This window comes from Trachemys scripta, chromosome 11 (genome assembly GCF_013100865.1).
Source record: "Trachemys scripta elegans isolate TJP31775 chromosome 11, CAS_Tse_1.0, whole genome shotgun sequence".
NCBI classification, from domain to species: domain Eukaryota; kingdom Metazoa; phylum Chordata; order Testudines; family Emydidae; genus Trachemys; species Trachemys scripta.
In genome coordinates, this window is record NC_048308.1 from 66,247,070 (window position 1) to 66,270,884 (window position 23,815).

Genomic DNA, 23,815 nt, shown 5'->3' on the forward strand with positions numbered 1-23,815 from the left:
ATGCTCTGAATCCTTTGCTGAGAACGCAAGACCTCCATCAAAGACAAGCCTAATTTCATCCAGGATCTGTATAATGCATGCCATGGAAACAAGAAAAGGCAACCTTTACAGAGCAGGAGCAACAATGAATGCTTTAGCAGCATTTTCAGTTATTTCTAAGCTAAGGGTGTTAAGTGCATTCTGTAGAGAGGACTGAATTTCATAGAATATCAGGATTGGAAGCAACTTCTGGAGGTCATCTAGTCCAAGCCCCTGCTCAAAGTAGGACCAATCCCCAGACAAAATTTTTTTTTGCCCCAGATCCCTAAATGGCTCTCTCAAGAACTGAACTCTCAACACTGGGTTTAGGAGGCCAATGCTCAAACCACTGAGCTATCTCCCCTCCCTTCCCATTTTAATTATGATCTGTGGGTTGGGGTCTAAATTTAGGGCCAGCTGCTACCATTGAAACACAGTAGAGCTCCCAGTGAGGTCAGCAGGGAGTTTGCACAAAGATCAAGGGTAGACAATGACCTTTCTGGTGCAACTACACGACATGATGCTGAAGCCCACCACAGGGTCCTGAACACACTAGTTATTAACAATACCTGCCCCTGCGTGATTTTTCCGACAAGCCTCAAAATCAAACTTGAACTAGGAAAACTCAACCCTAAAGATCAAAGCAAAATAGATCACAGGTCTCATCGAAAGTTTCCCTTGGCCCCAAAATGAGTTTGAACAATCCCCTCTCTGGTTTGAATTTTGTACACGCCCCTGAAACCGAGGAGAGTCACGTCATTTCAGGTTTATTGGGGATTCCCCTTCTTACAGCAGCGCCAGCACTTCAATTGCAAGAGCGTTGGGGGCAAGGACCCCCTTTTGGTGCGAATGGGGTCTGGTCTGTGGCTGGGGCTCCTCGATGCTATGGAACTACAAATAAATAATACAGGTATAATAGTCTCTGACCTCTTTTGAACACCAACTACCCTTGGAAAATATCAGTGAGCTCCAAGACTGGGGTTTTTAACCTGCTGTTCTGCTGAAAGGTGCTAATGGCTGTCAATCAGCAGGATCTTAGATCCAATCACGAGCCTCATTAAAGCCAATGACAGGGTCAATGGAAGAAGCAATGCAGCTCCCTTTATGGAGTAACAGTAGCTGCGGACAGCTGGGAGATAACCCAAAGTAATAGGTGGCAAGGCAGAGCCGAGCTAAGCTGTGGGAGGGAGAAGTTTCTCTGTTTGCAAATGCAGGGGGGCTAGGATATCATTAGCAGGCTGTGTGTGTGGCGAAGGCAAAAGCCAAAAGGATTTGTGGGCATGACCCCAAGAATAAGCAGAGAGACAGGGCTGCTTGTGCACGGAGCTCGCTTGAGAGGCAGACTTGGGGATGTCTGAGCAAGGAAACAGCCTGCTGCTGTTTGTTTCTACTGGACTCAGATCAACAGGACTTTGTGTAAGGGTTTTTTGGGCGGGGGAGCAGTAAATAAGGAAGAATATACCTGACTCAGTACGGATTTCTCACCCTAGCAGAAACAACCCTGCCAGGCCCGAATACTCCTGAACTGCCCAGGCCAAAGGGGAAGGCAATGCACTTGGCAGTGTGAAGTGCAGCACCCGAGCTGGGAAGCCCTGTCCTCCAGAAGGCGTTGTCCCTGTGTGGTGAGGGATAAACCTGGAGGAGTTCTGCAGGGATTGGGTGATTGCTTGTTCTGGGAGAGGCCGGATTAATGTGTCTCAGTTGGTGGCAGAGGGGTGGTGATTAAATTGGAGTGTGACTGGGCAATTTTGCCAGGCACAATGCTTCCTGTGGTCCAGGCTGTTGGGTTTGCTGAGTTGTGGAAAATTGCCTGGGATGGGGAGATTTGTACTAGGGGTCATGCAGAGTTGGTGCAAACTACAGAAACAAACAAAAACAACAGAAGCATGAATTTTAAATAACTGTATTAATACTGACATAATCCACACACAGAGAAAAGCTTTACGTAGTTATCTAAGATGGACCCCATTCCTGGAGTATCACCACCTTTGATGTATCTAGATTCACAACACCTCTGGGGAGCAGGGAAGTGTTGTTATCCCTCCATTTGACTGACATTTCAAGTGATTTGCTCAAGGTCCCACAGGAAATCTGTGGCAAAGCAGGAAATTGAACCCCGGGTTTCCTGAGAGCCCAGCTAGCATCCGAACGACTGTCCCGTCCTCCTTCTCACTTTTGTCCCTGACTCCAGAGCAACTGTTCCACTCTATCACCCACTGGTCTTCTTGGTGACAGCCAATGGCGAAGAGCTTCCAGAGTATTTGAACAGCAAGTATCAGGAGATGTCACCACTTTTGCAATATAGATATAAAATAAACCTAGAATAAGAACTGTACGACTAGGGCAAGACCAATCTGATATGCCAGTTTTACATGTTTACCAGGTTGCTAATAACAAAACAAGTAAAAAAAAAAAAACATTGTTTAGAAAAATATGATTTTTTTTAAACACCGCAATATCCCTTTAACAGATGGCATTTATGTTGGTATCTTGGCTACTTGTATCCGAGCAGTCTGAGCCTACATCTGTACTCGCATCTGCATTGTCAGCCCCAGTCTGATCTTTGGCAAAGTTGATGAAAACCTAAAAGTTTAAAGGAAAATATTGATTATGTGACAAACCTAAAAAAAAAAAAAGTCAAGAAATGGACAAAAAAATGCCTTTTCCCCCATGGACTATAGCCCTGGGAGGGAGGGATTCTGTGTTTGGGATGGGATTTCCAAAAAGGGTCTGAGAAAGCTAGGTCCCAAATGGGATTGGGGCACTTACATATCTTGGGCTGCTTTGCAAAGCCCAGATTTACTGCATATTTTATATATATGCACGTATACCTATATACACATCTACCTATATATTTATATGTGTGTACACACCCAATCCTATATATACATACACACATCTACATTATATACACACACCCCTCCATTATACACACACACCCTATTACACACATCTATACACACAATTCACTCTCAAAATAGTATCTAGGATTGCAGGGTAATAGTTTTGCTTCCAGATCCATTCACTTTGCCCTACTCTGGTGGCACAAAGGGCTGGACAGTTGCCCCATCGGATCAGATGAAGATTCGCCTGTCACAGGGGAATCCCCAGGTGGCATAAAAACAAGATCACTCCACTGCACCCCACACCACCGGGACTTACAAGAAGTGGAAGATTGGACAAATGACCAGGGAGGAGTATAAAAATATTGCTCAGGCATGCAGGAGTGAAATCAGGAAGGCCAAATCACAATTGGAATTGCAGCTAGCAAGGGAAGTTAAGAGTAACAAGAAGGGTTTCTTCAGATATGTTAGCAACAAGAAGAAAGTCAAAGAAAATGTGGGCCCCTTACTGAATGAGGGAGGCAACCTAGTGACAGAGGATGTGGAAAAAGCTAATGTACTCAATGCTTTTTTTGCCTCTGTCTTCACAAACAGGGTCAGCTCCCAGACTACTGCACTGGGCAGCACAGTATGGGGAGGAGGTGACCAGCCCTCTGTGGAGAAAGAAGTGGTTTGGGACTATTTAGAAAAACTGGACGAGCACAAATCCATGGGGCTGGATGCGCTGCATCCGAGGGTGCTAAAGGAGTTGGCGGATGTGATTCAAGAGCCATTGGCCATTATCTTTGAAAACTCATGGCGATCGGGGGAGGTCCCGGATGACTGGAAAAAGGCTAATGTAGTGCCCATCTTTAAAAAGGGGAAGAAGGAGGAACCGGGGAACTACAGGCCAGTCAGCCTCACCTCAGTCCCTGGAAAAATCATGGAGCAGATCCTCAAGGAATCAATTCTGAAGCACTTAAAGGAGAAGAAAGTGATTAGGAACAGTCAGCATGGATTCACCAAGGGAAAGTCATGCCTGACTAACCTAATTGCCTTCTATGAGGAGATAACTGGATCTGTGGATGAGGGGAAAGCAGTGGATGTGTTGTTCCTTGATTTTAGCAAAGCTTTTGATATGGTCTCTCACAGTATTCTTGCTGGCAAGTTAAAGAAGTATGGGCTGGATGAATGGACTATAAGGTGGATAGAAAGCTGGCTACATTGTCAGGCTCAACGGGTAGTGATCAATAGCTCTATGTCTAGTTGGCAGCCAGTTTCAAGCGGAGTGCCCCAAGGGTCGGTCCTGGGGCTGGTTTTGTTCAATGTCTTTATTAATGATCTGGAGGATGGAGTGGACTGCTCTCTCAGCAAGTTTGCAGATGATACTAAACTGGGAGGAATGGTAGATATGCTGGAGGGTAGGGATAGGATACAGAAGGACCCAGACAAATTAGAGGATTGGGCCAAAAGAAATCTGATGAGGTTCAACAAGGACAAGTGCAGAGTCCTGCACTTAGGACGGAAGAATCCCATTTACTGTTACAGACTAGGGACCAAATGGCTAGGAAGCAGTTCTGCAGAAAAAGACCTAGGGGTTACAGTGGACGAGAAGCTGGATATGAGTCAACAGTGTGCCCTTGCTGCCAAGAAGGCTAACAGCATTTTGGGCTGTATAAGTAGGGGCACTGCCAGCAGATCGAGGTATGTGATCATTCCCCTCTATTCGACATTGGTGAGGCCTCATCTAGAGTACTGTGTCCAGTTTTGGGCCCCACACTACAAGAAGGATGTGGAAAAATTGGAAAGAGTCCAACATAGGGCAACAAAAATGATTAGGGGGCTGGAGCACATGACTTACGAGGAGCTGCTGAGGGAACTGGGATTGTTTAGTCTGCAGAAGAGAAGAATGAGGGGGGATTTGATAGCTACTTTCAACTACCTAAAAGGGGGTTCCAAAGAGGATGGAGCTAGACTGTTCTCAGTGGTAGCAGATGACAGAACAAGGAGTAATGGTCTCAAGTTGCAGTGGGGGAGGTTTAGGTTGGATATTAGGAAAAACTTTTTCACTAGGAGGGTGGTGAAGCACTGGAATGGGTTACCTAGGGAGGTGGTGGAATCTCCTTCCTTAGAGGTTTTTAAGGTCAGGCTTGACAAAGCCCTGGCTAGGATGATTTAGTTGGGGATTGGTCCTGCTTTGAGCAGGGGGTTGGACTAGATGACCTCCTGAGGTCCCTTCCAACCCTGATATTCTATGATTCTAAAAGTGGGTCACCTTAGGGGCATGACTGCAGAGCCTAGTGCTCCAGCTATCCCCTGCCAATGGGATGGTCCTAGCAGGCATAACTCAAAGTAGCCCTTAAACTTGGGATCTTCCTACAATATTTGTATACTAGTGAAAAAATGTTTTGAAGTGGAAATGGAGGGAAGGTAACTGTGGCACCACGTCACAAATAATCATAAACAAAATGAGTATTACAGCAGAATCTAGAAGCCCCAACTGAGATTGGGGTCCCATTATATAAATAGAGAGAGAGGCAGATCCTTGGCTGGCATACGTTGACATAGCTTCACTGAAGTGTCCATGGAGCTATAGCAACCTACATCCATTGAAGATCTAGTTCATGCTAAGAAAAGAGCAGCCATAAAGAGCTGGCAGTCTAACTAGACAAGCAAAAGCTGGGAGAAAGGAATATTATCATCCCCGTTTTACCGATAGGGAAATGAAGCATACAGAGAGAGTGAATAACTTCTGAAATCAATGGTAGAAGGGCCAGGTACTGAAGCCACAGCTCTTGACTGCCAATCTGGGCCCCTACCCACAAGACCACCCTTCACCTCTGAAAAATGTGGGTTGAAATTCTGCCTTCATTTACAGCTATGGAGTCCCAGTGACATCAACAGTACTGCACCAGCGTGACTGAGGGCAGACTACGTCCTTTGGGCCACGTTTTCACACAACTTTGCTTGTGCGTTTTCCCAGCACTACCATATGCGTCTGGAGACAGAAGTGCTAGAAAATGCACGTTCAGGTGTGTGCACTCAAAAGGCGAGTGGAATGAAACCCCTTTCAATATGTGGTCTAATGTGTCTGGTAATCAGTTCACGTCTGAAACATATGCTGAATTTCTTACCTCCTCTAGAGTGGTTTGACTCACTGAGAAGTGCCTAATTTTGAAGGCTATTTTGTTGGTTTCCAGAAGATCAAATATGTTTGCTACTCCTCCTGCGGAGATGGGCACATGATATTCTACCGTATTGAGATGCCGGTCCTGTGGGAACAACAGTAGTGTGATAAAGTCAAGGTGCTGCAGGCTGTAAAAGGTTAACGGGTCCCGGCAGGTCATACAGCTGCTTGAGTGCAATATAAAAAGGTAGGGAAAGCTGACTCAAAATGGAATTAAGGGGGAGGATGTGTCTTCTCCCTTTCTGACTCATTCAACTGAGAAAAGCCTATAGGCAATGGCTGCCTAGTGCAGCGGTTCTCAAACTTCATTACACCGCAACCCCATTCTGACAAGAAAAATTACTACACAATCTCAGTGCCCTCAGAATAGTTAGTATTTTAAATAAAAAATGCTTCAGCCCCCCACCACCGCCTCTGAAGCGGCGGTTTAGGGTTTCAACCCCACCGCCAATCCCAGAGCTTGGTGCTGGGACTCTCTGCCCTGGTGACCCCATCCAAATGGGGTTGCAATCCAGTTTGGGGTCACAACCCACACTTTGAGGACTGCTGGCCTCATGTGTTTCCAGTGAGTTGCTTTATGTTTGTGGTACTCTTTGGTGGCGAATAAACAAGCCCTGAGGAACAGGCCTTAGGAAGATAGGGGTCTGGAGCTTTATTTCCCTTCTCTGGCTGGTAAAGCTACTCCCCAGCTGATGGGCTAGTTAGTCCATGCTGTAATATCTCGGTGAAGACTGAGAAAGCTGGAGAAGAAATTTCTTGCGTGGGAAATATTGTTGTGCAACAAATATCAGGTATTTTCTGGAATCTATGTGAGGATCCAACTAAAACTTCTATTATCTTAGGCTTTTGGGGAAGACTAAAGTGCATGATGGACTAGGGTCTTCAGGGAAGATGTGGTATTTCCAATTTGTAGTTTGGATGGATGACTTTGAAAGTTGGGGTTAAGCTAGAGAGTTGGCTGGTCCTGCTTCAATACTGTGTTACTCCACTTTGATGCCAATGTAATTCTATTACCAGAGGCACTGAGTAATCCCAGCACCCTCTGAAAACAAATGGAGCTAGACAACTACAGCCTTCTGTAGCACTGACATCAATGGGATTACTCAAGTGAGTACGGAGTTGCCTGATTAGACTCACTCCTTTCTTGCATGCTCACCGTCACCTTTTGGCTGTGTTTTTAAAGCCACCTAGGAAATCTGGATGCTTTAATTCCACTAAAATTAATTGGACCTCGGTGTCCAAACTCTTTTGGCAGCTCTGTAAATCTGAGCCTTGCCTCTGCTTTGGAAGAGAGAGTTGCAATTCCCCTATGCTTTGAGAGCATAATGCTCTGGGCAGCTATTGCTGAGTCAAAGCTGTGGTCAGAAGAAGCTTACAAGATATCTGTTGTGAATATAACAGGTTTGAGATGGGATCCCGTTCTCAGTTCCCCCAGCATCTGGTCTGATCTATCCTGCTTACCTTCAGGCATGTATTTGGAAAGTGGGACTGCATTAACTCCGTCAGAGCCTCTGTGCTGACTGCGCTGCTCATCAAGTGCATTTTCACGGTGAATCCTCTTCCAAACCTAGACAGAAAATCAGAATGCATGCTGCACAGCAGGTATGGAACAGACACAAGAGAGTCAAGTAGCCTTGCTGGGAGCTCTTGGGAAACAAATCCAGCCCCGGAATATCTCCAGTGAGGTCAACAGCATCAGCAGTCTAGTCAGGGTGATCATTAATAAGCTGTGAAGTTCATCACCATCATATGTTTTTAATTTCTACATTAAAGTCGACCAAATTATTGTGTCATCTGGGTAGAGGCACATGCCTCTCCAACACTGAACAAAAGCTTCATGGAGGCTGACCATGTATTATTGAGTGAGCTGGTTGAGAATTTCTTAACGAAATGTTTTTTCATTGGCAAGTGTTGATTTGTAGAATGCTCTCAGGTCCTGGATGCGAGAGGGAGAGAGGGCTCCCAACCAACCCCAGAGAAACCAAGCAGAGCTAGAAAACTCACTTGGGATGTGGGTGACCCTGGTTCAAGTCCCTGATCTGCCTGTTGTGGACCAGGCCCTTGAACTTAGTCCCCCTCATTACAGCTGAGTGTTGGCTAGTCTGGGGTGGGTCTCTCTCACTCTCAGACATGATGAAAAGCCTTGGATTTGTTCAGCTGCAGAATGAAACCCAGTGCCAAAACCCTGACATTCGTCACAAAACCGAACTCTGATTTGCCAGCCAGCCCCCCACCATTATTTATCACAGATTCCCAGAAACAAAAGGCAGAAAGGCTTTCAGTGACGTCCAGGGTTTGTTCACTACGTGCTAATGCCCTGAGTACACACAGCTAGACCCTCAGCTGACGTAAACCAGCATATTTCAGTTGCCTTCAGTGGAGCTCCCCGGTTTTACATTAGCTGGGCATCTGGCTCTAAATGCAATATAGTGAAAGGAGAGAAGATACATTTGACTGACCTGCTCTTAATATGCTGCAAAGAGCCAAGGCACTGGAAACGTCCATTCACCATAATAGCCAGCCTGGTACAGAGAGCTTCACATTCTTCCATGCTGAAAAGCAAACAGAGAAGCATCTGAAGAAGTGGGCAGTAGCCCACGAAAGCTTATGCTCTAATAAATTTGTTAGTCTCTAAGGTGCCACAAGTACTCCTGTTCTTTTTGCGGATACAGACTAACACGGCTGCTACTCTGAAATCTATATCAGGAGTGGCCAAACTGTGACTCGTTTTATAGTTAAAGTGCAGCTCACGGAGCACCCCCTCCTCCTGCTTCCCACATTCTCCACCCACCAGACTGGGTGGTGGGGAGCTCAGGACCTCTGCCTTGCAACAGGGTGCTGGAATAAGGGCTTCTGCCCTGTGGGGAGGGGGGATCTCGGGACTTCAGCCTGGCGGGGTGCGCCTCCCGTGGCTCGGGGCTTCAGCAGGAGTGGGGCTGAAGCCCCAAACCCCAGCAGGTGCCTCCCGCAGGGCAGAAGCTCCAAGCCCCGGCAGGTGCTCCCTGGCTCTTGAACTTCTGAAGATTGTCATATGCAGCTCGGCAGGCCAGTAAGTTTGGCCACCCATGCTCTATAGAGTCACTGAATGGGAATAAAAGACACTCTAATGGCCAGAGCATTAATGGTTTCCCATGAGCTACACAGGAAATTAACCTGTAACTCATCATCTTAATCACCTGAACTCTCTAGCTGGCTCCTATTCCACTAGGATAGGGAGGGCCCAGGACCTCAAAGATATTTAAGGGCATTAAATACCTTCAAGGATCTGGGCCAAGGATCCGTTCAATGCAGAGCAATCACACATTTCCAGGAAGTGTTCAGCACTTCCTGGAAGATCTTCTTGGATTTTCTTATTATATGTTATTGCAGGTGGATGTTACTAAAGATGGGCTCAAGCAGCATAATCTAGATCCAGATAAATTTGCTGCTGCTGTGATTCAGGATTAGGATTCAGTCCATTATACAGACTTGGAAAACTTGGAACTGGAAGTGTGTTTAAATTTCAGTGCCCCCAAAGTTCTAGGGTGTTCCAATGTGCGGTTTTAGTTTGGGCTTAATAAAGCATAAAGGCAGCCAGTAAACTCTACCTGTGGGAAGTGAGTATCACTGAACATTGGTTCTGTACTTCCTCAGAGATGATTTTCCAAAGGTGTCGTTTAGCATTAGGATCCATTCCAGAGCTTGGTTCATCCTTTAAAAAATAACACCCCCCCCCCAGATTGTAAGTTTAAATAGTAAAGAAAATGTCATTTCTGTTCCTCTCCATACCTGCTCTCTGTTTAGAATTGTCATTACAGACACTACGAATACCAACACAACCACTTCGCCCTTATATGGCGCTTTTGGTCTGTATTATTAGTATTATTTATATGTATGATGGTAGTGTCTAGGATGGGACCCCCTTGTGCTAGGCATTGTACAAACACATACTAAAAGGAAGTCTCTTCTCCAAAGAGCTTACAAACTACATAGACACAGAGGGGAAATGACTTGTCCGAATTCACACAGAAGGTCTGTGGCACAGCCCTCTCCACTGCTACGGGCCTTATCCAAACATTACACTAATTTACCAACACTTTGGCTGCCTAGAGGATTTGGAAACCCACTTCCCATTAATTTCAAATCAATTAATTTGAAAATCTCAGCCTTACTTTTCCCAGAGCAAAACTGACTCTGAGGTGCCACAGATAAACCTCCCTCTCTGTAGACGTTTTATTTCACACTTCTATAAATAACAACTTATTAATAAATTGTAGCTCTGATCCAAACAGGAGGTAATACCAGACTGCACTTTGTCTTCTGGGTAATATCTACTTCATTTATGGACAAACAAGTTTTCTGTCTTCAGGATTCCATAGACAATACGCTACAGATGAGTAACAGTATGTTGTGCCCCACCTCATTCATCATCAACAAAATTACCAGCCAGCTTCCTATTGTAGAATGGTTATTGTTGGTGACAATGTATTATACGAAGCAGAAAGAAAACAGCTTGTTATTCAGAAAGAAACTTGTGCTTAGACAACCTCCTCTTCTCCCTTTTTATTGGGATTTTATAGATAAAAAGAGAAGCTAAAGTTAGAAGGAATTTTATCAATCTAGGGGTGGCTCTTCAATGGGTGTAAATCAGAGCTGTGCCCATCTGGCCCAATGTTTGGAAAACTGATCACCAAGTGTTGCAGAATTTACAACACAGCGGTGGCAGGGTGGTCTGGTACTTTGTGGGGTTGGTTTCTGTAGTTACGTTGCCTGTGGTGTGACTGAGTGAATGTGATATGAATGGAGTCTGAAAGATCATCTTCTTTTGGTTTTTTCCCCCTTCTCTGTTATGTTTGTTTACACTGAAACATTTTCTGATCCTCTCACACTTCCTTTTCTTTCCTATGAGCCCAAAGAGTGCTGACACATGGGAATAAGGCTGGTTGCCTTAACAACAATTAAGCAGAAAAGGCTGGGGCTAATTGCCATGATTTAATCCTGAAAGGCCAGGTGAGGCTTGTTGAGGAAAGCAGACCATGAGGCCAATAGGAGCAGGAGAAGGGCCAGAGAAAAACAATTGCTTAGGTGGTATGGGAGTAATTTAAACATTGGCCACTTCTGGATGCTGGGTTAACTAAACTTTGTGTGCTAGGGCCATCCCTTGGAGAACTGCAAGTGAAAAGCCTGACTGGGAAATCTGAATTGCAACTTTGGGTGTGCATGTATGGAATGTTGTGTGTGTGTCCGTTCCCAGCTCAGGAAAGGGTGACTAAAACTTGTGGGTAGCCCTCGAGAGAGAAACATCTGTGACTCTTACATCAAAGCCAGACCCACTGCTTGAGGCATCTCATTGACAACAGCAAATGGCAATTTGCACAAAGAGAACATTTCAGTTATGATGCTACTTCAGAGCAAAACTCCAGTATAATATAAGAAGAAAATGTTAAGCTCCATTTAGGTGAAACGTTCTAATATCCTCCATGTGGCAAGAGATATATGCTTTCTAGATTGTATCTTAAAAGGACACTACTGTTCTGGTTCTGTTTTTCACCCCATGGCAGTTTGGGGCCACTGGTACAAGCTATCTGCTCCTTTCATCCCCTTCTTGCTATAACATGGAGGGTGTGATCTCATCTTAAATCTGATATGGAAGTTGTAGAGAGACAATAAGTATGGAATAGTGTGATAGCATTTTTGGTTCCTTTCCCTTTAAGAGCAATAGGTAGACACAATATAGTATCCATGAAGAAGCACTCATGCAGAGCCTCTGGATTTCTCTCTACTGCTGCTCGACTGAAGTAGGGGCATTTCAGACATGTACAGTCAGGAGGATAATGATCTCTGTAAACAGCATTGGTTAGACCAGGCGTTCTCAGACTTGGGCCACGGCTTCTTCAGGGTAAGCCCCTGGTGGGCCGCGAGACGCTTTGTTTATCTGAGCGTCCGCAGGTATGGCCCCTCGCAGCTCCCACTGGCTGCGTTTCGCCGTTCCCAGCCATTGGGAGCTGTGGGAAGCGGTGGCCTGGCCCGCGCCACTTCCCGCAGCTCCCCATTAGCTGGGAATGGCGAACTGCAGCCAGTGGGAGCTGCGAGTGGCCGTACCTGTGGATGCTCAGGTAAACAAAGCATCTCGCGGCCCGCCAGCGACTTACCCTGAAGAAGCCGTGGTCCAAGTTTGAGAACTCCTGGGTGAGACCATGCCTGGAATACTTCATACAGTTCTGGTGTCTACATTTTAAAAAAATCTATTGGCAAATTGGGGAGGGTGCAGAGGAGAGCCACAAAATAATTTGAAGATAGGAACAAAGAATACCTTAGAGTGAGAGACTTAAAACGCTCCATCTGTTTAGCTTATCAAAAAAGAAGATTGAGAGGTGACTTGATTACATTGTGTAAGTACCCTCCTGAGGAGAATATAGTGGGAACTAAAGTGCTCTTTAATCTAGCTGAGAAAGGCATAACAAGAACCGATGGCTGGAAGGTAAAAAACAGATCAATTCAAATTAGAAATAAGACACACATTTGTCAGTGACCATTGCAACAAACTACCAAGGGAAGTGGTGGATTTTCCATCTCTTGATGTCTTCAAATGGAGACCTGATGCCTTTCCAGAAGAAATGCTTAAATCAAACACAACTTATTGGGCTCACTACAGGGGTAACTCCCATGGCCTGTGTTATATATGTTGACCTGTGACCCCTAACCGCATCCTACAGAGGTTATGAGGTAAGCTTGATTATATATATATATATATATATATATATATATATATATATATATATATAAAAAATATTGCATGTAATAAAATTGCTTTTATTAGTTATGAGTGACCTAGGATTATACGATTTAGCAATGAATGCATTACAACACACAAGTGCACAGCAAAGAACAAATTAATGGAATGCTAATGAACTTCTAGGGGATTTTTAGTATGTGTAACCATGAGGTTAACTTCATTAATATATTGGAAACGCTGGGAAAAGTATTAATGCAAAAAGCTATGTCAACAATCATAACACCAATTATGGTTTCCCAGACAACCATAAATGGACCAAAGGCCAGAAAATGATCTAACCATGGTCATGGGACATGTGTGGGTGTTCAGGGGAAGAAGGTCTGAGATATAAAATAAATTGTAAATCCAACCTTTAATTGGGATCATCAGAATGACAGTGTAAGCGACAGCCAAAACCGTCATCACCACTTATGGTGACCTCCACTTACTCTTCTTTCCATCTTCACTTCTAATGGCCTCCATAAGCTTGCAAGTATGCACAATGCAGTAAACCACTTCACTGTACTTATACATATTGATTTTTCTATCATTTCAGTTATACTTGTCTGTACAACTAAAGTCCATAGTTTCTGTGTGTGCTTCACCAATCTCCAACTCAGCAACATTTCTTACGTAGCTGCTGAGTAAAAGAACCTGTTATGAGTGACTGATGCAATTTGCACTCTAAACTTATCCAAGGCTACAGACGGGAGGTCAGAATAGATGATAAAATGGTCCCTTCTGGCCTTAAAAGCTATGGATCTTTTCATCCCAAAATTTCTGATTCCTTACCAGCAATAGAATTGATGGATTACCAATGAGGGCCAGAGCAGTTGATAACTTTCTATTAGTGCCATAGCTGCACATCGAGGTGACTCTGTCTTTGTATGGCATCAGATTAAGTCTATGAAGAAGCTGACGTACAATCTGTGGGTACAAATAATAATAATAAAAAAACTTGGTTTACACTGAGAATTAGACCAACCATAGAATATCTGGAACAAGTATGTATTTGCCAACAATTCAAGACCTAATCCACAATAGGTGCAAATCAGTGTAGCTCCAATGACTTCAACAGAGCTACACCAATTTACATCAGGTAGGGATCTAGCCCTCAGTATCTGGCGGTTCAGATACTATAATTAAATGTCCTTTGAAATAACATATTGCTGCCAGGTTGGGTTTCACTCCACAGAAGTCTTTGAAGTGTGGAGATTTGCTTTGAAATACCTGTTAAAATACATAGGAGTTCAACGATATCACAAAGACCCCCTGGTATAAATACATCAGGGACACAACCTTTACTAATCCCTTTTACAAATCCCAGTTCACTTAGGACTTGAACTAGTAAACACTTACTACTGAAGTCAATGGAGTATTTGCACAGATGTCTACATAGGGAGAGTTTTAACGGCACTGCCCAGTTCTAAGTCAGTTCCATACTGTGACCCTGTGTTACAAAACAGTCAAGTTCTGTGACCATCCCACACCCATCTAGCCACAAAGCAAGGGAGTCCCAGGTTGGAAATTCATGATTGTCACCCTCATTGTTTATTATTACACATAATGGCCTTGATCAAGACCACTGAAGTCAATGCAAAGACTCTCACTGACTTGACTGGGTCCCAAGGGAACTCTTCAGTCATACGGGTCTACTCACTCCTTTAATCTCTTTCTCTGGGATGCCGTGTAGCCGAGCATAGTAGTACATGTGCTCTTCCACCGTCAGCAAGTCATCCAAGGCATCTTCTTGAGGGCAGTAGCCAAAGAGCGACCAGTGGGTGTCATCAATGTCACTCAGGGATCTGGATCAGGAAAGATGAAAGGTCATTTTATAAACACTTCATAAGTCTCCTGTATGCTCTATTAAACAGGAAGGAAAGGGGGAAATGTAGCCCTCACTGGAGCAGGAATGCTCTTAATTCAGGATATAACGACCTGTGCAGATCTGACGTTCTTAGCTCCTAAAAGGAAGGATTGTGTGTCTCATACTGAGTAGTACCTCACACTGCTTGTACGTCCAGTGGTTTGATGGGCCAGTTTCCAGTGTCCTTACTCATGTTTAAGGCTAAGATTTAGACATGAGTATTTTTAGTAAAAGTCACAGACAGGTCACGAGCAATAAACAAAAATTCACCTGTCCATGACTTTTACTATAAATACCCATGATGATTAAATCTCTGCGCTGTGGGGCCCCTGTTCCAGCCGTGGAGGCTGATTGCCCCCCGTGGCCTGCTGCTCCCAGGCCCCCAGAGACCGCTCTCCTGACAGCCTCTGGGCCCGGCTCTGACCACCCCCCGGAACCGCTGCCGCTCCAGCACTACCCGGGGCTGCCCCCAGGACTGATGCTTTGGTGCTCCCCAGGGTCTTTGCTCCGGTCACCCAAAGGACCGCTGCTTGGGTGATCCCTGGGGCCAGCTGCCTAGGGGATCACCCTAGTGCAGCTGGCCCCGAGGACCACCTGAGCGGCTGGTCCTGGGGCCACTCCAGCAGTGGCTAGTGCAATCCATGACTTTCCATGACCTCTGTGACAGAATCGCAGCCTTACTCATGTCCAGTAGCACTTTACTCCATCATCAGACCCACTGATTTCAGTGGGACCAGTTGTGGAATGGGATATTATTCAACAAGAGAAAGGGTGACAGAATCAGGCTCTGAATGACTAAGGGCCAGATTCTGATCTCACAGTGGTATAAACCAGGAGAAACTCCATTGACACCAGCGGAGTTGCACCAGCATAAAAATGTGTCAGTGAAATGAGACTGAAGACCCGAGGAAGTAAATATAGTATTTTTAAAGGGCTGAATTTTCTGCTTTTGATTAAGTCTAACTCTTTTTAATTTGCTTTGTTGATCCATCCGAGCCGGGGTAAGTGACAAATTGTTTTCCAGATAGCCTTGTTGATACATCACTTCCGGATATCTAATCCTCCATACCCAGTTTGATCCCGGACTCTCAATCTTCCACTGGTAGCCCCGATGTCTCCAGTTAGCATTTTAAAGATAGTTGTCTTTCCAGCGCCATTCACGCCAAGCAGCCCGAAGCACTGGTTTATGAGACAGAAAGAGAGACATTTAGCATGCTGCATTTAATGCTAAAGTATTGCTATGCAGTGAGTGCTCAATGCGACTTGTCACTTCTCCTCCCCTGGCCCTTGAGCAAAACAGATTATGGAAAAGGCTCAGACAGTCAAAGTGCATATAAATATTATAATGGTGGTTGTTTATGGGGCAGTGTATTGCAGTGTGTATTAGGCTCCTCTGTTTAACATAGTAGGAAATAATGGATGGGTCTTTAATACTATCATTCCTTTTATTGCAAAGTGCATTTTCATATGTAGGCCATGTGAAGGATCAAATCCTGATCATCTTACCCTTGCAATCCCATGCTGCTGCAGCTTCACTGTTACTGGTACCTACACTGGCCAGATTAAAGCTAGCTCAATATGTCTACATGTGCTTCAAATCATACCTCCTACAGCAGTGTAGACAGACCCATAGTAAGTCATAGACACTGTACAGACACTTAGTACCATTGATAGGCCCTGGTCCTGCAGACACAGACAGATGGGAGAGGACGCAAAGGTATAGAGGGAGAGAGAGTCAAATATACAAATGGCAGTTAAGAGTCTAATTCCCACTGACTTCCCATGGGATTTAGGGTGTATCTGCCATTTATGCCTTTGAAAATCTCCCCCACTCAGATCAGAGGCTAGATTTTCAAAAAGAGTCAGCTCCCATTTACCCAGGGTGCTAAGCCCTTCTGAAAATCTGGCTCTTGGTGTCAAACTGGGATCTCATCAATTCTGGCCTTGCCCAAGATCACCCAGCAGGCCAGTGGCAGAGACAGGAACAGAACCCAGGTCTCCTAATCCCATCCATTGGACCACACTGCCTCTCCAGCTGCCCATCCCATTTTCCAAGCCCAATACAGCCTGAATAAAGAGTCATGACTACCTTTCTAATGGTAACTGTAAATCCATGACAACAAACAATCAATGATAAAGACACCATTGTGCTAGACACTGTATAAACACACAGTAAAAAGACAGTCCCTGCTGGAATTCACTCTCTAGATTATCATAGTTTCCCTCCCACCCTTCCTTTGTCTTGTCTATTTAAACTCTTTGAGGCAAGGACCGTCTGTCGCCCTATGTCCAAGCTATACCTAGCACAAGGGGGTTCTGATTCCAATTAGGGTCTCTGAACTTTACTATAATACAAATAATCAATGACACTCAATAGATGGAGGTGACAAATACCAGAGGGAAGAAAGGAAGGATGAGGTACCAATAAAGCAAGTTATTGTCCAATAAGTAGTAGTCTCAGCTCACCACTTACGTAGTTGCTGTCAGATGGTCTTCCTGAGTCTTAAGCAGGGATTGGGAAGACAATAAGGACGTGGCTTGGAGGACATTTTCAGTTTCCTTTATTATAGGATAGGCTTCTGCTGCCATAGCCTGCTTGCTTACCTCTCCTGCTGGGATTCCAATGCTGACATTTTTGACTGCCATGATCCTTCTGAGAGGAAGATGGTAGATCTTGGTGAGGCTCTGGAGTTGTACCATGTCGACATCTGCTTGGCCAGACTCAACCCGCTCCCTCTCAGCCTGAACATCTTTGTCTTCATCAGCTGCCTCCAACAGACGCGGTGGCCTGCCATGCACTTTGTCGAACAGGAATCTGAAGGAGTAGGAGACAGATGATTTTACATTCCGGATCTGTGTGTGCAGAGGACTTAGTGTCTTTTCAGTAAAATTGAAATGAGATACTATTATATGTTCTCATTATATTAATTTAAAACTCTCTGTTATTATTCCATGTACGAAGCTTAAAAACAAATGTTCTTTCTTTATGAAGCTTTTCCTTGTATTCAACAAATGCATTGCTTTCGGTGTCGGTCCTACATCATGGCAGCTTTCGGTTTTGGTGACAGTTTTTACCATTAGAATTTGGGGGGCAGCTCATGCATGAAGTGAACCCAAATCAGCTTGGGCTCAAGATGCCACTGAATGCATTGAAGGGGCTCTGGATCTGCTGACCCCAGAGCCACTCTTTCGATCAATCCATCAATATCCCATGGCACCTGAAATGGCAGCCCTTTGAGTTGCCTTTCAAACACAGAATGGATACATTCTTTAAAATTGAACTCACAGGCCTACACAGGTATTACAATAATGAATACCTCCCCCCTCCCGGGGACTGGAATTATCCAGCACATGCAGAAGTAGGGCAGGTAAGCCATTACCCCCAATGCCCATAGAGAGGGAGGTGCAACAAAAAATTAAGGCCCACACATTTCCATTAGTCATCACTATAACCACAGGTAGATATGGGAACTGCCAGCAGAGAGAGCTCACACTGGGTTTGCAAAGTGCTGTGTAAGTTTATGGAGCTATGCAAAATAATAATAATTGATAATGATGACAATGTCAACGATTAAAGCACTGAGCTGTGTTTTAATCTACATTCATTGTAGGAATACAGATGTTACTTACTCTAATATACTAGACCAGACTTTCTGAATCATCCCATCATGCATTAAGAGCCGAATTGCAAAGAATATAGTGCCCTGAATAAACATGCCAAGCAGCTTGGAGCTTATTCTGTCCATCTCAAAGGTTCTGTCAGGGTAATCCACTCCGTAGGCTTTTAAGAAGCCCATCAGCGCCTGGTGCTGAGACAGCTCAATCAAGCCATATCCAAAGCAGAATTGTGGAGAGATCAGGAAAACGTGCCTCAAGATTTCAGAGAGATCATACAAGCCCTGAAAGAAGAGAAACACTAATGATCATTGTGATTTTATTCTTGGGACAGCATTGGGACTGACGCCTGTTTGGGCTTAATGGCATATCTCACACCATAGCTAAATCAACAGCAAAGAACTCCGAAACAGTTTGTTTCACAATTGCAAGGAATTCAGGGTGGGAAAGTCCCTGGGAGTTGGTGCCTAACTCCCCTAGGTGCTTCGGAAATGGCACCCAGTGATCATACTTCCTGGTACAGATCCTTGGCTCTTATTCCAGCTACTTTGCACTGCTCAGGTAGCAGGCAGCTGACAGAACGGTGCTCTGAGGCTGATGCAGGGAATGCCCAGGTGAGGGAAAGCTAAGTAAGCAGGTTGCAGGCTGGTGCTCTTCATGAAGTTGTGGTAGCCATCTAGCTGCGCTAACCCTTGCAGCCGATGTGCTCCCCATCCATGGAGCCTCAGAGCTGTGGATCCAACCCGCTGCATGCTGAATTGCAGGGCATCCCCATGAAGCTCAAAGGGACACAGGTAGTACCCAAATCCTTCTTCTGTAGCACAAGCGCATCGGTTCTGCTTGGTCAAGCAGCTCCATGCCCACTGACAAGGAGACATGTTTGGCCCAGGGAGTTGCTAATGCATGACAAACAGCCAAGCACTGAGCCTCGCAGTGAAGAGCTATTGTATAATATTGTTATTAGCTAACTCGAGCAGTGAAGACTGCTGAATACGACTGACATTACACACGGCACATTGGATATGCAATAAATTAGCATGGAAGGAGATTGGCTCCATACTGATGTGGCTAGACAATGACAAGGGTTTGGTAAATAGGTATTGCCTGTCAATGGGACGAGGGCGGATTCCTTTTTGTTTTTTAATTAAGAAATTGTCCTTGTAATAAACAAACAAAACCAAACCTTACATTTTAGCCAGGACAGATTCTCTAAGGCACAAGAGAAGCAGGTCTATTAAAGAGCAGTACTCCACTCTAGGGAAATATCAGTGCCTTCGAGGCACTTTTCCCTTTGCACGGACAGGAATTCAGTGTAGAGAGCACTTATTTCACAGTTAGATGACAGAAAGCTCATCTGCTGGTTAATGTGGCATGATGTAGCCCTTCGGGCACTGAGTACTCAGCCTCAGTAATTTGCACTGGAGGAACTTAACTCCCAATACAACCATCTTTCCCAAAAATGTGGGCCTGCATTCATTCCCTGATCTCTCCCACATGCATCTGGTTTCCACCCTCCCAGATGTCTTCTCCCATCTGCTTCTCTCTCCACTCCTGGTTCCTAACCACGGTGTGGGGGGTGGGGCAAATTACATGGAGAAGAAAGAGTCTCACTTGCCCCATGTTTGGACATAGGGAACCTCACCAGATTTCTAGAGTAATGTCCCCTACTTGACCTCCCCCAAAACCTTGAAAAACAATGGAAGTCCACGGGTATGATCCAAAACCCATTAGATCAATGGAAAGACTCCCACTGACTTCAGTAGCCTTTGATTCAGGCCCTTGGAAACCAATCAGTTTTCTAAGAGTTAACACAGGGCTTCTCTACATGGTGCATTAGTAGTACTGTTTAAAATGGGATACATTAGCGTACACATGGAAACTTTCAGTGCATGCCAGCAGCAGGATCCACCCTGGCCAGTTAATGTGCAACACACTAGTGTGCACTAGAATTTACACTCCATTAGTGAGGACTGATTCATCATATAGAGAAGGCCAAAGTGTTAGTGAGTTCTTACCTGATCAGTAGCCTTTTCTTGGGAAAGTAGAAACACAACCGAGTGAGTAATGATGGTATTAATGCTAAAGGACAAGTTGAGGCTGACATAAACTATGAAGGCCATTCCTGTTTCCTTGAAGATCCCAGCCAGCAAGTACATCCATGAAAACGTTGCGTATCTATAGATCATTTGCAGCAGAGAGAATATGAAAATAATTTAAAGAGTGGTGAAAACCAGCAATAAAATAATTCAGCTCAGGAACTTCTGCCTCACTCGCTACACACAGGTGGATATAGTCATTATAGTAATAATGATGCCTATTTCTCATATAGCGCCTTTCATCAGCAGATCTCTTCACCACCCTTTAACCTCACAACACTGCTCTGAGGCAGGGGAGAATTAATTATTATTCTCAGTTATCCCCATTTTACAGATGAGGCACAGTGACTCGCCCAAGGTCACAGAGGATGTCTATGGTGGACCAGGGACTTGAATTGTGGCCTCCTATAGCCTTGGTCAGTGCCCTAACCACCAGACCATCCTTCCTTCCACATGGGGGCTGCACTTGGACTTCAGTGTCTCAGGAAGTTGAAAGAGAAAAAAAATCAAAACTTTCTGGTGGAATTTGGGGAAAACATTGATGACACGTATTCATGGCAAATGAAAACTGTGCAACCACACTAGCTGAGGTCAAGATCTTGAAGACCTTGTAGTCCTAACCCAATTCAAATTAAAAATGAAAACTTTGAGGAAAGACTCAGCCATCCAGGGTTCTTATCTCCCCAGGCCTGTCTGCTTAATTCTAACTCCAGCAGAGAAATACTTCCTGAGAATCAGACTGGGAGTCAGGAATGTCTGAGTTACAGCGAGAGCTGGTTGAAAAAAGGTTTTTGTGAATTTTATCCTGATATTTTTTTGGTTGAAATTTAAAAAATTTAAACAAGCTTGCTGAGAAAAAAACAGGGCAAAATTTATCTAAATTTTCCTGATTTTTTTTTTTTGAGATTTTTTTTTTTTGGGAATGTCACTGATATTTTGACATTTGAATAGTTTCAGTCAGCTGTAGTTACAATCTAGGCTGTGTCTGAGATCTTGAGCATATTGGGTTTTGGTGTTAGTTGTGAACATTTAGAGCTGCTGTTCAGGTAAAGTCTGTGTAAACAGGAAATAAGGACAATCATGCATCATTCACCCCAACCATGGTGTCTTGGGTCTCTGTAATCTTTACAGCTTAAACTGCCACCTTTGGTTTGCCCCTGTCTAAAATGGGGATAAAAGTTCTTGCCTCATCTCTCCCAAGCCTTTTGAAGGCTAACTAGTAAACATTTATTAAGTGCTATCTATATTACGGGGTCAGTTCAGCCTCTCCAATTCTGCCAAGAGAGAGGTGATGGGAGAGTCACACAGCTTTGGTCAGGACTCCAAATCCTAAGCAAAATTCCCTCCCTCCCTCCTTCCCTCCCCCGATGGAGTCATATTCAAGTAACTGAGCCACACACTTACCCGAACATCATCATCAAAAGAAATACAGCCACTAGGTTATTATCGTTGAAGAAAGCAGGTATTTGGAAAGCTGAAATAACTCCTATTGAGAGGGCAACCGGGACCATAAAAAGAACCTGTGAAATGATATTAAAAAGAGTGTAACGTAGTCAGAATAATTAATACTCTAATAGAGCTACATGCAGCTTGTATGGAGGAGGGAATGACACCAGGTCTCAATTTTGCCCTAGAGGTGCAGTAAACTGTCCATCAATAGGAGAGGAGAATACATTCTGTGAGGCTCTCTGGAGCATTCCAGCTTTGAACCCTAGGAAGCGTGGGCATGAAAGGGCCTAGATGTGAATGAGAAATGCCCCGTGCCTTTCCTATTATAGAATCACATTCTGCTGTTTACAATACTCTGTCAAGCCAGGGATCTACACAGTAGCTTCCTCAAGCGGTTCCTCTTTTCCCCGACTTTGGGATTTCAGAGAATTTGCTGGTAGGCGTTCCCTGAGAAATATCCGGTTGCTGAGAGCTCTGGATTAGTTTCAGCCTGCTGAATAATGATTGCAGTTAGAACGCCAGGGCTATTTCAATAGGCTCATTTAAAAATCTCCAGCACCAACCTGAGAACCTGGAGCATGAAAGCAGAGGCAGGCCAGAGTCACAGTCACAGGTGTACGACCAGTGACTCAGCGCCAATTCTTCAAACCTGGCCACGTTTCTGGTGTGTTCAAATCCCTCGTTTGCACTCACAACCAGGAGCTGCTTGTTCCACTGCTCAAATCCATGAGCAGGCTTAGGCAGGTAGTTCTGAACATTTGGCCCTAGGGGGCCTGTTGTTATTATTCCTATTCCAGTGGTGCCCTGCAACCCTAGTCATGGGCCAGGACCCCCTTGTGCTAGGGGCTGTACAAACACAGAACCAAAAGATGGCTCCTGCCCCCAGCGGTTCATGTGAAGTTAATCCAATGTTAAGGCCTTGCCTCCACTGGGATTTAGCCAGCAGTGTAGCTGCATTGCAAACTGCTAATGTAGGTACACTGACATCAGCACGGCACAATTTGCACTGCTGATGCAGCTTGCAAGCCAAGGTAAGCTGCACCTGCACCATTCAAGCTGCACTGCCATAAAGAGTGTCTATGCTAAGAGCCAGGTCATAGGTGCTTCATATGCCCCCCAACCCCACCATGATACCTGAGTGCCCCACAGTCATTAATGTACCCTTACCATACCCCTGTGAGGCAAGGCAGTGCTATTATTGCCATTTTGAAGAGGGGAAACTGAGGCACGGAGTGTATGGCTACACGGCAGCTGGGCAGGAACCTCCCAGGCCAGGTAGACAGGGCTCAAGATAGCATGCTAAAAATGGCTGTGAGCAGGCACATTGCAGCTCCAGCAGACACTCAGCCTGGCCACCCAAGCTTAAGCCCTCCCAGCCTTGAGGTTGGGTGGTTAGCCCAAGCAGCAACATCCACACTGCTATTTTTAGCATGCTAGCTCCACACTGTCTCCCCTGCTGCCGTGTAGACATACCCAGAGAGGCTTCCTTGAGCCAGGTCACACAGTCTGTGGCAGAGGGGGGCATTGAAGCCAGGTTTCCCAAGTCTCTGGCTAGCACCCTAACTACCAAGGCAACCGTGCCAGTAGCTAAAAAACAAACAAACAAACAAACAAAAAAGACTCGCCCTGTAGACAAGGCCTAAAAACTCCGCTGCACAGTTTCTGCCACAAGCTATGTGAAACTGACTGAGGCACCAGTCTGAGTTAGTGTATGGGGGTGGGACGAGAAGCTGTATGAAAAGGATAACATTTACAGTGGATGCCAGAATTCTGACATCATGATGACCCAAAATACGAATCAGTTAAATTTCAAGCCAAACTTGTGGGGGGAAATCCTTAATAATACAAAAGAGAAAGTAAATTCTGCTGTCAGATAAACCTCAGCTCGGATGAGCTGGGGAATCATCTACTGGGTGAAAATGTTCTGTTTCATTGCCACTCCACTGAGATTATCTTCAGCGCTGTCAGTCGTCATGATTTTGTCATGAGCCTTGCAATGCTTGGAAT

General features: G+C 44.9%; 1 protein-coding gene across 1 annotated transcript in view; it reads right to left on the reverse strand.

Annotated features, from left to right (window-relative positions):
- Window positions 1-1,936: 1,936 nt before the first annotated feature.
- The window catches only part of ABCA12 (ATP binding cassette subfamily A member 12), a 128,956-nt gene continuing 107,077 nt past the window's right edge, over window positions 1,937-23,815 (reverse strand). The window contains exons 34-45 of the mRNA XM_034786070.1: window positions 21,764-21,879; window positions 20,279-20,438; window positions 18,279-18,547; window positions 17,253-17,463; window positions 15,718-15,827; window positions 14,442-14,586; window positions 13,574-13,708; window positions 9,615-9,718; window positions 8,487-8,579; window positions 7,489-7,594; window positions 5,975-6,112; window positions 1,937-2,601 (exon numbers count right to left, since the gene is read on the reverse strand). Coding sequence (XP_034641961.1) covers window positions 2,482-2,601; window positions 5,975-6,112; window positions 7,489-7,594; window positions 8,487-8,579; window positions 9,615-9,718; window positions 13,574-13,708; window positions 14,442-14,586; window positions 15,718-15,827; window positions 17,253-17,463; window positions 18,279-18,547; window positions 20,279-20,438; window positions 21,764-21,879 — 1,707 coding nt within the window. The 3' untranslated portion in view covers window positions 1,937-2,481. The remainder of the gene's footprint in view (window positions 2,602-5,974; window positions 6,113-7,488; window positions 7,595-8,486; window positions 8,580-9,614; window positions 9,719-13,573; window positions 13,709-14,441; window positions 14,587-15,717; window positions 15,828-17,252; window positions 17,464-18,278; window positions 18,548-20,278; window positions 20,439-21,763; window positions 21,880-23,815) is intronic.